Raw genomic sequence first — 14413 nt, forward strand, 5'->3', positions numbered from 1 at the left:
CAAGGGGGCAGGCTGTTGAGAATTGCAGGAGAATGTATCGTTGCAGATAGCTATTTGTGTAACTTCGATCCACAGGCTACGGTTAACGGGTTACGGCCCACCTTCTCTTATTGTAAAGGCAGATCCTGCATTATTAAGATAGTTCTTTGATGTGTAGCTACTGCAAGCAGCTCAAAGGTCGATTTCTCTTCAGGAGCAGAGAGACCTTCTCACATCAATTTACTCCTGGTCTTTTCTTTTTGTTTCAAATTGACTTGATTGCTCTCAAGTACATCATAACATATTGTCTGTTGCATGTCCCCGGTGAGGCAAAGAGGCAGTAGCCATGTAGCAAAAATGCATGTTGCGGACCTGGTTAAGATCAACCTCCTGCACGTCCCTGCATACTTGCATTAGCCGCTGTGTAACAATAAATTTATGATACATAATTCATACAGCATGCTTGAATTTGCGGCTCAATCCATGACTGGCTGATAGCAAAGACGGTGAGGTCATCCAGACATTCAAGCCTGGTATTCTGTCTATCACTGTGTTGAGAAACATGATGCGAAAACTCGTGTTCTTTTAACCTTGCGTAGCTCGGAATGAGTTAGTCCGGGTAGGCTCCGAGTCTTCATACTAACGGTCTGTCTCTAGGTATAAAGGGCAAGTATTATCTTATTTAGACCCCTCACAGATCCATATAAAATTCTACACTTCCAGGGAATTACAACCCCAAAGATTCACACATCACGATGAATCTTACCTCTTATATTCTTGGAGCCTTGGCCGTTGCCGTCTCCGCTGTTTATGCCAGTGATTTGTACTGCGTGAACGATGGGTGCGCGAGTGAGCCCGTGGACTGCTCCGATCTTGGGCAAAAGTTTGTATGTATTTTGTTATTGGTTGTTAGAGTCAGAAGCTGACAAGGTGAATAGACGTCTCAGAAGAATACCAACGAGGATGGCACGGTGAGTTGATAGTTTGTTCATTTTTATCAAGATCTAGAATTGATCGCTCATCCTCCGCAGGATTGCTACCAATGCTGCACGTAACTTCGGGAGCTGGAATCGCGTTTAGCCACAAGGCGAGGGCGAGGTAGTTAGATAGTTCTACGGTGCATGTCTTGGATCTTTCGCCCCTAATCACGCTGAACTTGTATACTATCACTATTCTTGTCTGGTAATCCGATGTGCATCTTTTTTTGGAAATCCCGCCCATAACGACACTCGGGTTAGGGAGGAGTATTGCCGGCAAAATCAGATCAATATATCTAGGCTAACTCAAGCGATTCATGTCTCAGTCCCCTAGAAAGCATAGCAAGATCTCACTAGTAGGCTATTCACAAGCTCTACAGAGTCGGTTGGGGCGAAATCTCCTGAGCTTTAAAACAGAACAAGACTGATATGTTGAAAATGGACATAGAGAGTATTGGAGTCACTCATGAATCACTGGATAAGTGGTTCCTAAATAGGTCAGACGTCCCGGCTTGGTGCTCTGAAGTCTTCACGTATACCAAGGTCAACAAGAATTTATGTATAAGGAATTGCCAGCCACACCTACTAAGCTACTTGCGAATAAGTATCAACGTAATAATACTGCTCTTACACCAGATACGATCGGCTAGCTAGTTGGACTATTGAGAGGTGAATATAATTTACATTTAACAATAAAAGGCAATTGGTAATTATCTTAGTAACGTTCACGCTACAATAAAATCTATTTCTTAATATAATTCCGATCACTGTGTTTCGAATAATTTCGAACTGCTCCTCTCCTTCATTGATCCATCGGAGATTTTTCCTGGGAATTTTTCATGAAGATTCATTGGAAATACTGCTATCTGGAAGCCATAGTGCTGTCTCAAAGTATTCTCATAGTTTACAAGTTGAAAGACGCGGAAATCGGCTTCATGTTTTCCCGATCGGCGCCTAGAAATAGACCCGGATCTTTTCAACGGTCCTCTGCAGTCTCCAACCTCCACAATGGATCAGAAGAAGCTACGTATAGCTAGCCTGGGCAGTTCATTCGCTGCCGGGCCTGACATCCCCCCACAAATCAAGCCTCTTGCCGCGATGCGATCAGGACAAAATTATCCTCACCTCTTGGCGCAACTATTAAATGCCGAACTCACAGATCTTTCAGTCTCTGGAGCAACTCTCCTCAACATCATAGTTGAACCACAATCTGCGCCATTATTCGAACATGTCTTTCCGCCGCAAATATCAGACCTACCCGGAGATGCAGATATCATCACCGTCACTGCAGGAGGAAACGACATAAACTACATTGGAGGCATGATCTCCGACGCTTGCGGTGCTCCAATGCAATCACCAGACCCGTTGACACTTGATCAATTGGCACAGAGATTAGGCGATGTCCTTGATGAGCTACACAAACTGGCTCCAAAAGCTCGCATTTACCTTATTGAATATCTCGCTATTCTAGGACCCGACACACAGCCTGAACAAGATATTCCCTTCAACCAGGAAAGGATCACACACCACAGCGGAGTCGCGTCTCTCCTTCAACATGCATATTCGGCTGCTGCAGAAAGTAGACGTGATTGGTGTGAAAGAGTCCCGATTCACGAACTTAGCCTTGGACACGCACTTGGGAGCAAAGAACCCTGGGTCGGAGGTTTTGACGGCGGGCCGCTCCTTCACCCCAACCTTGCCGGAATGAAGGCAATTGCGGATGTTCTGTTCGAGAGGATCCGCAATGACTCTAACAGGGCACTGCTCTGAACCTGATCCCGTGGGGTCGGCTTATGGTCTCATGCGCATCATATTGCCGAAACCATCGTGTAAGGGCAGATCAGACATCCAGATTCATGAATCTTGCCCGGACAAAACAACACCAGCCTTGCTGTTTCCAGTCAGACGCAGAGCCTGGGCATCTTTTCTTTGCTATAGACACTTTACTTAATTGATACCCCACTTCAAACAGTTACCCAAGCGATCAATCATGTCCACAGAAGAGATTTCTCCATCGAAGGCTGCTTCTCCATCATTTGCTCATTCAAGAGCTCCAGATCAACCGGACAGTCTAGATTATAATACCCAACAGCGTACTCCCCATCTCGTTGCTTTACAAGGCTAAGAAGGCGAAGAAGGCGAAGGAAAGATCTCCTTGCGTAACTTTTCAGATCCAAATTAGACTAATTTAGGGGGGCATTATGTTGATCCTTCAGGAGTATCAATTTTGCTTCGAGTCCAGAAGCACATCCACGAGAATGTGGCCGATTTCTCAGATGGGCCCATCTCAAATTTTGGCGATGCACCTTTACCGAAATAAGATTCACATTTCTTGGTACATCCTGACAGCATGAGGAATTATGAGCAGCCAAGATCTCCGCGGTGGATTCCTAACTTTAGCCAAGATCTTGGTTCGGCATCGTGTCTTGCGGATATGACAGGATGGAGCGAGTTTGACTCGCTTGTTCTGACTGACTTGGGTGGATTTGGTCATTTCTTCTCGGATGATACTGGTGGGTACCGGTGAAGCTTAAAGAATGATAGATAACTTCATCGGTTCCACTCCAGACTGTCGAATATTCTCTCAGAAAGCCGATATTTGCCATGGTTCTTTTGGAGATTTCAGCTCTGCTCTGTGGCCGTAATTTATAGACAGGGTGTGGTGTCAACTTGTAATTATTATTAGACCAAGAAGGTGTCAGGCACAGGAACAGGATGCAGGGCCTGATACCACTGCGGGACGCACGTCTCAACTCAGAAACCCTATTTGAAGCATTGATCAACAGTGGGTACATGAGGGCTAAATACGCTTTTGAGCCCTAGTTTTATGCTCTGAACGGACCGTCTTTGCGTTAAATGAATGGTGGCTTGCGTGCTAGGCATATTTATGAAACATAAGGGCGCGTATGGTATCATCTAGTCACCTGAGGGACAATCCTTGTTCAGTGGGCCCATTCAAAATCAGTAATAGGGCTGGGAGATTTGATCTTGATTTTAGAAGTCCACTGTAGAGGCCAAAAAGAGTAGAGGGATGCAGGTAGAGATGATGTGTTAAACTCGCGGGAGTTCCTTCAGAAATATTTGCTCGACATTCATTTGAATTGTTAGGTCACGTTAAGATACAGTTCAAAACTGTGTTGTCTCCGTTTAAGACTGCTACTGAGGCAATAGCTAGCTATCTGTTTTTGTCATTAAAACCGGGATGTCCCTTGGGCGGCCATCTAACATTTCGGTTGCCCACATTCCTATGAGATGAATTGAACCATGCAAGATACATTACCAATGACAGTAATTGAGATTTATCTCTCTTTAGCAGTCTGAATATTGTACATGGTTAAGACGATGATCACAGTTTGGAAGCCAGCCCGATTTCGTTATTATTCCACCCGGGAAAGGAGTTCGTTGCGATTATGCATATGCAGCTCTCTAACCGCATGTCCATGCAGCCCTCCGATTACTCTGCGTACTTAGCTCCTTCCTATCTGAGATATCGTCAAGTACGTGACTGGGGATCGTACTGCATGTGCATCTTCAATTACAGCCTAATAGCATGATCACGCCATAGCTTTAGTATATCATGCATTAAATATGCTATAATTTACATCTTCTGCAGATATAATAGTATAGAATGGCTATCACTCTATCCACTCGGAATCTTTCGTTCCATTGTTGTCGGGCCGAAGACCTCGGGAAGTCATGTTCCGGCTCCACGCTCCACGTCCGGTAAATATGAGGCCAGTCGTTTCGAATCTCGAGGAATACGTTGGTTTCTTTAGAGAAAGATCAAATCTCCCTGTTTCCAAATCAGCATCTCCACCTTCCGCAACATCAATTTCTCTTGGGCGCAGATATACCCCGCAATCCCCGCCATTTCCCCAGATACTATGGGCAAACGCATCGTGGTCACCGGTGGCTCCGGCAAAGCCGGGCAGCACATCCTCAGATATCTCCTTGACCAAGGTCATGACATTCTCAACCTCGACCTGATCCCTCTTCCAGCGGATCTGGAGAGTCGAGTACACACGCTGAAGGTCGAACTGACCAACACCGGCCAAGTATACAGCGCCCTAGGCTCCCATTTCCACCTGTCAGAGCCATTCCGTGAGCCACTCGGAATTATCCCAGATGCGGTCATTCACCTGGCGGGATATTCACGCAACATGATTGCCCCAGATGATGAGACATTCCGCTGTAACACCCAGGCAACGTATAACATAATCGAGGCTGCATCCCGCCTGAACATCAAGAAGATCATCATCGCTAGTTCAGTCACTGTCTACGGTGTTTCCTATGCAGAGGGTGATGTGGACTACCCTTCCTTCCCCGTCGAAGAAACAGTCGATGCAAACCCTATGGATACGTACGCCATCTCCAAGGTGTGTGGGGAGCGCGTTGCCCGCGGCTTTTCCCGCCGATACGGGAGCGACATCTATGTCCTGCGTATCGGACGTATTGTTGCGCCAGAGGAGTACAAGGAGGCCATGTTCCGGTCTTACGTTGAGACGCCTGAGAAGTGGGCGCCGCATGGCTGGGCTTACATTGATGCACGCGACTTGGGTCAGATGTGTGACCTTGCAGTGAAAACGACTGGCCTTGGCTTCCAGATTTTTAATGCTATTAATGACGAAATTACGAATTACGAGCGGACGGCGGATTTCCTTGCTCGGGTTTGCCCCGGCGTTCCAATTACGCGGGAGTTGGGGGCCAGAGAGGCGCCCATCAGTAACCGGAAAATCAAGGAAATGCTTGGGTTCAAGGAACAGCATCATTGGATGAAGTACTATGAATAGAGAAATTAAATCCAGGATTCCAATACGGAGTCCTCCGTTCACCGACTGTATAGTCAAGATAGAACAAAGAATTGACCTGTCTCAATATAAGGTATGAGTCAGCATGTGACCTCACATGATCCCAATAGGGCAAGTGATCGTCTCGTTCGGGTTGCTCCTGTTGTTCTCTCTCCAACCAACTCCATACGAGGCGCCTAAGTCTTGGCGATAATGGCACTAATTCATGATGTACCCTCCTTGCGATCCTTGCTGCTTTTTGAGGCTGGAAGGCCCTTCCCCCCCCCCCCTCCCCCCGGTTTGGCCTTGGCGCACAATGAACGCCGTCAAGTCACCAAGACGCCGTCAGGACCCCGATATTCCCCTTTAGCGGGGCTTGACTGTGTACCCCTCGGAGTTATTGGAAATATCCCCTGATCCACCCGACAGAAGTTTAGATCTGTGAGACGTTGACAATCACATTATGGACTCGAGGTGCATGGGACGCTGGAAAGCGACTGGGAAGCGACTGGGAAGCGAATCCTTCCCAACGTCGATTCGCTTTTGGATCTCACCGATGATTCCATGTGGGATGGGCCTTTTTTTTAGCACTGTAACCTCTAATATTACATTCGCCTACCCCGGGCTATCACCCCGGCCCCCGCATGGCATTGATTATACGGGGTGCGTCTTTCTCCAGCTCCGCCTCTTTGTTTGCTTTCTTCCTCTTTCACTCTAAGCCTTTCCCCAGATTTCATATCTACCCGTCTCACCTGCATTTTCTACGCTACCCACCGCCATGTCCTATTCCCTGATACTAGGTCAACGCCATGACTAACTTCACCGCCCCTGGGAATGGTATCAGCGGCGGCTACCAGGGAGCTTCCCTGGGCATGAAGATCACGATCGCTACTCTCGCTGGAATCACCTGGTACAATGCCTTCGAGCTGATGATTCTACTTTTCGTGACTTTTGCCGAGTACAGAGGTCTCTACTTTTGGAGTTTGCTGATCTCATCCTCTGTTGGTTTATTGCCTTACTCGCTGGGTTTTTTGCTCAAGTTCTTCAATCTTACCGACATACGATGGCTGCCCGTAACATTGCTCACGATCGGATGGTGGTGCATGGTCACGGGCCAGTCTGTTGTCCTGTACTCACGCCTACATCTCGTCCTCTCAAACCACCGCGTTCTACGCCGCGTATTGATCATGATTGTTGTCAATGCAGTTATTCTTCATCTACCCACAACCGTCCTTACCTATGGCACGAATCTCGCCGTCGCACCCTCTCTTGAAGCGTGGAAAAGGGGCTACAACATAATGGAAAAACTCCAAATGACAGGCTTCTGTCTACAAGAATTCATTATTTCGGGCCTATACATCTGGGAGACAGTGCGCATGCTGCGCCTGGATCCAGATCGCGCCAAGCGCAAGATCCAATACCAACTGCTGATAATCAACTTCATCATCATCATCCTAGACCTCGGCCTACTCGTCGCCGAGTACAAGAACTACTACATTATGGAAACAATGCTCAAAGGCGCCGTCTACAGCATCAAGCTGAAACTCGAATTCGCCGTCCTCGGAAAACTCATCCACCTCGTACATAATCACGTATGGAAACCCGAATCTTTCTCCGCACCACGCGACCTCCCCGATTTCGTCGATGCAACCCGTGTCACCTCAGATGTTACCCACGCTCCTCCCACAGTCAACCAGCGCATGCCATCAGGCATGGACGCAGATGACATCTCCATCGCCATGTTCGAACATTTGCCCCCAACTCATATGCGGAGTAACTCTGACTCCAATTCGTGGAGCAGCGAGGGTCGCGCATACCATGTGGATCATGCGCCGATTGACTTCACCAACCCTTTTCAGTACTCAAGGCATGCGAGTCGGTCTCGGAAAATGGTCGAGAAACCGTGCTGAGCATCTTGTGACTCCGATACCCTCCTTCGATCTTTTACGAATCACGATTTATGAAATATAATCACCTATTGATACTCCTGATATCCCATTTCCTTGTTTGTGAACCTATCATACCCTTTTTGAGACTCTTTCGTCTGGCCCGAGGTACTGTGGTCTCCACATGCCAGAGCGCGGGCCGCCCGACTTATTCTCGAGGAGATTTTGGTTATACTTTGCGGTTCGCGACGCACTATACCACCCCCTTATTATAGGATCTGCGGATGCCTCCTGGCGGGTTATGCATTTCTTGGGCTGTCTATGTATAACTTATTCATCATTGCCTCTCTGTACATAGACCCAGTTTTGATATTTACTTGTTCAAAAAAAATCCTCTGTGACTGGAAATAGAATGTGCGCCCCGTTCTCGTCCTCAAACTACTTAGCAGGCATCCATTTCACCGCAATAGGATCATGTTTTTTACTTCGGATTCTCCTATCTTTAGACCACAACTGAAAGGACAGATCAGCAGGTCCAACCACCACCTTCACATCAAATGTGGTTCTCCAGAAAGCTGGCTTCATACTGTACCAGTGCCGATTTTTCAATTTCTTATCCACAGTTTCAGTCGCAATGTCAAGGCTGCAGACCAGATGAACGCCGCTTTGGCTAATACTACTGGGAAGCTTTTCTGATGTAAGAGTTGACATGACGATATGCACCTTCCAAGGTCCAATTTCTCGGCCAGGGTCCAATTTCAATTGGAATTCCTTTTTAATGCCAGTGTATGGAATGGGATTTCCCTGCAAATATACCGAGGTTAGTCAACCCCAAATCAGAACGACAATGACAATGAAAAAGGGTTGAGCCCTACCTGAATGACTAGCCAGTCAATTTGGTCAACAGCGAAGGTCTTCTTATCTCGTGGATCAAGCCGAACTGGTTCTCCGACGTGGGTCTCTGGGTCGTATATCTTGTCGCAGAGAATGCCGTAGCTCACGGGTGAGCATCTCGATCCAAAGGTGACAACTCCACGCTTGATTTGTTGTATCCTATCTATGACCAAGCCATGCACAACCACAAGTTGCCTTTTCAGAGGTTAGATAGAAAGTCTCGATAGCATGGTGAGCAAACATGGAAATACGCTACGTACGGTTCGTCTGCAAGTAGAATCTGCATTCCCGCGGCATTAGGGTGCACAGGCGCGCTGGGCTCACTGTATCTTTCCAATAGATATTTCCGCACATACGGGGAGCTGCCGAAACCCCCCGACAGGATAAGATATGTCTACTCCAGGAAGCGTGGTCAGTTATATATCCCCGATAGAAATTTGATTCACATACTATTTGATCGCCAGGGTACTTTATATGCATCTGACGAAGATGTCCATCCAGAAGGTTGCAAATTTCTTCACTTTTGGCATCAAAGCACCCTTTGACAAGGGTCCTATATAAATTTCAATCATAAACCTGCCACAGCATATATGCTTCGAGGGCTATCACTTACCATGCGATGCGCATCTGTCCATTGTATATCTCTGCTTCTGGGAAATCGGGGCTGGGTTCCAAGGAGGGTACATCCAGCGTCAGCCACGGTGTCAGTGTGGATTCGGTGCCGAATGCGCATTTCAATCTTTGAAAGCGACCGGACGTCATTTTCCACGCTGCTTCGCTAGGCGGCAGACCTAGGCTCTCTTTGACTTTTTCTAGCCTCTCACAAATAAGCTGGTGCATCTTTCTGTCGATAAAAACTGAACCAATGGGTTGCCCTGTGGTTTCGTCAGTGGGCTTTCTCCTACACTCATTCCTCTGCCATGTATTACCTTCGACATGACCAAGTTGTTCGAGCCGTGTGGGCTCACCTCGGGATGACATGAGCTTCAGAACATTGACGTCCTGTTTTCATGATAAGAAGACAATCGCAGCAGTCAAGATGAACGAAACACTCACTGTAGTTCCTCCACCAGCATCACATATCAGGATAGTATCATCCGCATTATAGTGCTCATTCCCAGCATATACCGCAGCAGCCTCAGCTTCAGTAAGACCTATAAAGGCACGATGATTTGGGGTCTTCGCATTTATCGCGTTCTCAAGAAGTCTTCGAGTTTCCTCAACCATTCGGACATCCTTCCAGGTCGTTGGAACACTGAAAAGAAACTCAACATTGCGCGAAGCAAAATGAGGAATAGTGTTGCTGAAATGAGATAGTACATGTTGATATACGCAATGAACATAGTCTTGGAACCAGCGCTGGGCTTCGTGTCGACTAGGAGCACCGGGATACTCATCTTGGTACTGAGGCGCGAGATGTAACTTGAAGAATTCTTTGAAGTTTGGCCCTTTCCCTTCTGGATCACATTGAAACCCCCAATTGAGAATCCTGTTAGAGTTGGAGTCATACTCGATGCATGTCGGCACTTTATTCGCCAGTTCTCCCGGTAGCTTCCCTGGCCAGCGCTGGAGAGTTTTCGGAGGAAGCCATTCTGGCGCACATGAATATGCAACACCTTGGTATGCGTTAAATAGTGTATGTTCGCTTGTATTGAGCTTGCTCACCAGTATAGGTCATCCCAAAATCAATACCCACCACAATATCCGGTGTCCATTCGTCCCAACTCTCCGCTTTTAGTGCCACAACTTCTTTGTCGTCCATATTTCCAGCTCTCGGAACGAATGTTGTGCAATGCAACAGGAGCTCTCTGGTATATGAACATGGCCCGGAGCACCGGGATTATTCGGTTTTCATGTAAAATTAGGGATTTGGCCCCCTGACAGGGGTGCATAGGAAACTAGATCGTTTTCCCTTAGCTTGCAATCGGCGTTCAGCTCATGCAGCTAACTGTTCTACTACTATCAAAAGTGGAGCATCTTCTATTAGTTCGTTTCTGCTGTTCTGTTTCCCGGGTGCATTCATGCTATCCTAGTTCAGTAAAAGGCCCCGAGAAATGTCACCCTTAAGTACTGCACGATTGGGTTCCTATATTGCAAATTCTATCCAAGCCCACACAGCTGTTCTTACTTTCACTCTATCGCCAGATGAGTAACACGTTAGAAGCTCGACAGGCAGAGGCTGCACAAACCTCTTCCTCTGCTGAATCTTCTTCGGTTGCGAATTCCTCCTGGGCTGCGGCGGTCTCTTCTTCGACACTTCCTTCTGTTGCTTCTTCCTCCGCAGGAGTGTCCGATTCCACCAAAACGAGTACAAATCCATCTGCCACACCCGATACAAGCTCTGTTTTGCCCACAGCAACCACATCTTCCGGGCTCATTCCTACCTCGCCGGCGCCGTCGTCATCCAGGCCGCCTTCCAATACACCCAGCACAACCAATATCCCAAACGGCAATGCTCAATCCTCAAGCCTTCATAAATCAGGTTATTCTGGTGGAACTCTTGCTGGAGCAATAGTAGGATCCATTGCAGGAACACTTCTCCTGGCTCTTCTAGCTTTCGTTTTGCTTCGCCATCGCCGAAAGCGCAACCATCCCGATGCAATGGCCCAAAATTCCACCATATCTGTAACAACAGAAACCCCGAAACAACCCACACAGATCCAATCTCGCTCGTTTGGTGTTACTTCTGCTACTTCGCGCGACGCCTACCCACAGATTGCTCCCGCTGTTGGGTTGCAACATTTTGATCTCGCCTCATATATGCCGATCCCGGCAGACGACAACACTGTGTCAACAAAGATTCAAACGCTCTTTGACCAGGCCAGCCTACACATTGACAATTACTACTCCCATGCCAATCCAACCCTTCAGATAACACCTGAAGTCGTGGCTTGCATGAACAAATTTGACTCACCGTTCCTCTCGTCTCCTCTGGCAACTCTACTCGCAAACCCAAGATCCAAGAGAGCTGCTCTAACACACACCTTGGTAAGGGCCCTGCTGCAGGGTATCCAACCAGGGAGTCAAACATGGTCTCTCCTTCCACCATGTTATACAATGAACCTAGACAAAAAAGAGATTAGTGGAAATATGTTCGGTACGCTTCTCATGTCTTGCGCTCCTCCCCAGTACTGAGCTGATTTGATGAACTATAGATGACCATCGCGCCATGTTTGCCTGGCGTATGTTAACGTCAGCGATGTATACTCGGAATCATGGGGGCCAGGGAACTACTCGAAATGCAATCCCCGCTCTCGTGGGGGATTTTGCTACAGCATTCGCCCCTTATATTGATGCCAATTTCACTGTGGAAGATCAGCTCGACCATCTGACCAGTGTGGTCCGGGCAGCCGCCGATCTAGGTACTTGGTTGTTTTCTCAGCCGTGTTCTTTTGGGTTCCGATGGACTTCCTTGGTCACTCCTTTGGATCAAGTGATTATTTTCCCGGCTGTTTTCAAAGATGGTGATGAACAGGGGCGTCCTTTACGAGTGCCTCATACCCTGGTGGAGGAGACTTCAGTACGAATTTGAGAGCTGGATTTCTCTTTCTATATCTTGATTGAATTCAATAATTTAGGCGAATCCTTTGTTGAGAATGGAGTTTTTTTTAAAAAAAAAAAAAAAAAAAGAGAATTTAGGGCAGATAGCTGTAGCATACGATGTTTAGGGTGTTTACGACGTTGCAGGGATGCGGCTTTCTTCGACTCAAAATTGAGCATGCAGATATCGTGTTTCAGAGACCAGATAATAATAAGCACGTGGATATTCAAACGGAAGGGAAAGTCCGAGAAAGGAAGGTAATGCAACACAAGGGACTAATTCAGGTCCTAACATCAAGTTCCTCCGTGGTAGAGTCCACAGGATGTTTCAATTTATTCAATGCTCCCTTAGACTGACGCCACGCTAACATATCGTGCATCTCGTAGTTCAGGGGACTTTTCGCCCCCACGACCTCTAGCGTATCCTTTGCCGGCCCATTAGATCCAGGCCAAGTGCCCTGTCGCTCATATAGGCTGTAGGTGGAATTCGTAGACAGGCTAACAGCCCCAAGCTCATGCACAACGGGTGACTCGGACACAGGGGACACAAGGATATCCACCCGTTGGAGATGACCCAAGACCAGCATTAGGCTATGGTGGCACGCCAACAACCGTTGACTTTTGACTTTGGCGCGTTTACTGTCTCGATAGATCCAGCGCAGTTGCCGCCCCCAGGAGAGCTTTCCATTTCGGATCTCGCTCTCGACGCGCATGGGCTCGATGAGGATAGCTGCTTCGCGGACTGCATCTGCGACGTCTGCGAGGGTTTGGTCGATCCAGCTGCGCTCGCTGGGTTCTAAGAGTAGGCCCTTTATTTCACGGAGGCGCTGGGCTTCGTGGAGCTGGGCAAGGATGTGGTTTTTTGTTTTGAGTAGCTCGGCTGTTCGTTCGTTTGCGGATGACAGGTACATATCCCGCGCCGGGGCTCGTGGTGTCCCTGGGGGTACTCGAGATTTCTGTTCCTCTTTTGGGATGGCGTGTGCCCCAGTAAACTCCATTTTAGGCGCTATCGGTAGGTAGCTGGGCTTTCAAGGAGGAGAATAGCTTGGACAGGCAGGAAAATACAGGAGGCACCTGGCTCCGCTTTATCCAGTTGTTTCTCTTCGTCGAGAGGCTAGCAGGGCGTCTAAGTACCTTCTCATTTCCGAGGACTAGTTTGCATTTGCTAGGTGCATTGGGATCCATGCTAGCTCTGTACTTAGTGCAAGTGCAGTTTGTGATGCAGGGATTGCAAGATCGGATTAGAAGATGGACTTTGTTGGCACCAGACGTGCCTACCAAGCCTTTGAAAGGAAGGATCGATGACACTCTAAGTTGAATAGAGATGGCATTAGTAAATACGGAACTAGGCAATAGACAGGGCCAGGATCCACGGCAAAAGACAACAATGCTGTACAGGAAGCTGGTGCTTTTGGCAAGCCACTGTGCGCTAGTTAGTAGGTCTTGGTCCGATCACCCGGGTCTTCCCAACTTGGTATAGATCTATGGGGATTTCTGCTCCAGTTTTGTTGTGCGAGGCTATGAGGGGGGAAGGTGCCAAATCCCCAGCTAGTAAGAGAAATGGTACGCATGGTGGGCTATGGAGTACAAATTGACCACACGGGGTCCGTCACACGATACTGATTTGGGTCATATTGTCAATGTGTGCCGCAATCTTCATACACAGCCTTCGTGGTCTAGTTGGTTATGACGTCGGTCTCATATCCTTTCTTATGACATTCTTGGTAACAAGATTGACATCCGAAGGTCTCCAGTTCGAACCTGGACGAGGGCATTTTTTTATATTTAGAATATCCACGTAGATGACGTCATGTCGGATTACTCGATATCTGTTTAGCTGAACAATTTTATCTTTATACTGGCTGTTATCCTACATAAAGCCATATTACAATTTACTCTGGTTTATGTAACTAGACTATCTTAACTGACCGCACTCCCGCTGTGGTTGACCCCGGCGGAAAAAAAACCCGATTGCAAATACATATTGTAGTGGTGAATCCCGTGACAGTAGTATTTTAATGCCTGAGGCATCTATGATGCCTCAGGAGACATGCAGTCTTCTCCTACAGAGAGAGAGGAGCATGATCCAACAACCTCAATATGACTACAGTTACTCGCAAAACTTCTTGATTCATGATATAGCATCAGGCTCGGTACGATTTACACCTTCAGGGACCGCTCTCTACGCCTTCAGGCCATGGGAGTGGTTGTGTGATCTCTTCAGTAGTATCGACCCGTCTGCTATGTCAGACTGCCATCGTGCCATCCCCATTTCAATATATATATATATATTTCTTGAGGCTTGTCTTTTAATGACCCAGTCTCCATGACGCTAGATGTGGTTACACTT

At 47.5% G+C, this 14413-nt stretch overlaps 6 protein-coding genes across 6 annotated transcripts; 4 read left to right on the plus strand and 2 right to left on the minus strand.

Moving 5' to 3' along the window:
* Positions 1 to 1964: 1964 nt before the first annotated feature.
* On the plus strand, positions 1965 to 2726 carry N7508_009539 (SGNH/GDSL hydrolase family protein; the record flags this gene model as incomplete). The annotated part of the gene is made up of 1 exon (XM_058467602.1): positions 1965 to 2726. The coding sequence occupies one exon, from the start codon at positions 1965 to 1967 to the stop codon at positions 2724 to 2726; it is 762 nt and encodes a 253-aa protein (XP_058315448.1).
* A 2114-nt stretch (positions 2727 to 4840) lies between these two features.
* On the plus strand, positions 4841 to 5746 carry N7508_009540 (NAD-dependent epimerase/dehydratase family protein; the record flags this gene model as incomplete). The annotated part of the gene is made up of 1 exon (XM_058467603.1): positions 4841 to 5746. One exon carries the CDS (start codon positions 4841 to 4843, stop codon positions 5744 to 5746), a length of 906 nt encoding a protein of 301 aa, XP_058315449.1.
* An 806-nt stretch (positions 5747 to 6552) lies between these two features.
* N7508_009541 (uncharacterized protein) lies at positions 6553 to 7653 on the plus strand (the record flags this gene model as incomplete). Its single annotated transcript, XM_058467604.1, has 1 exon — positions 6553 to 7653. The coding sequence occupies one exon, from the start codon at positions 6553 to 6555 to the stop codon at positions 7651 to 7653; it is 1101 nt and encodes a 366-aa protein (XP_058315450.1).
* Positions 7654 to 8067: 414 nt separating this feature from the next.
* Positions 8068 to 10285, minus strand: N7508_009542 (Hsp70 family protein; the record flags this gene model as incomplete). The annotated part of the gene is made up of 8 exons (XM_058467605.1): positions 8068 to 8433; positions 8505 to 8718; positions 8784 to 8917; positions 8974 to 9076; positions 9137 to 9398; positions 9453 to 9525; positions 9580 to 10139; positions 10189 to 10285. The coding sequence occupies 8 exons, from the start codon at positions 10283 to 10285 to the stop codon at positions 8068 to 8070; spliced, it is 1809 nt and encodes a 602-aa protein (XP_058315451.1).
* Positions 10286 to 10668: 383 nt separating this feature from the next.
* On the plus strand, positions 10669 to 12055 carry N7508_009543 (uncharacterized protein; the record flags this gene model as incomplete). The annotated part of the gene is made up of 2 exons (XM_058467606.1): positions 10669 to 11620; positions 11679 to 12055. 2 exons carry the CDS (start codon positions 10669 to 10671, stop codon positions 12053 to 12055), a joined length of 1329 nt encoding a protein of 442 aa, XP_058315452.1.
* Positions 12056 to 12344: 289 nt separating this feature from the next.
* N7508_009544 (uncharacterized protein) lies at positions 12345 to 13061 on the minus strand (the record flags this gene model as incomplete). Its single annotated transcript, XM_058467607.1, has 1 exon — positions 12345 to 13061. The coding sequence occupies one exon, from the start codon at positions 13059 to 13061 to the stop codon at positions 12345 to 12347; it is 717 nt and encodes a 238-aa protein (XP_058315453.1).
* Between the last annotated feature and the right edge of the window lie 1352 nt (positions 13062 to 14413).

The sequence above is a fragment of the Penicillium antarcticum genome (assembly GCF_028974205.1).
Source record: "Penicillium antarcticum strain IBT 31339 chromosome Unknown utg000009l_segment0_segment0, whole genome shotgun sequence".
NCBI classification, from domain to species: domain Eukaryota; kingdom Fungi; phylum Ascomycota; class Eurotiomycetes; order Eurotiales; family Aspergillaceae; genus Penicillium; species Penicillium antarcticum.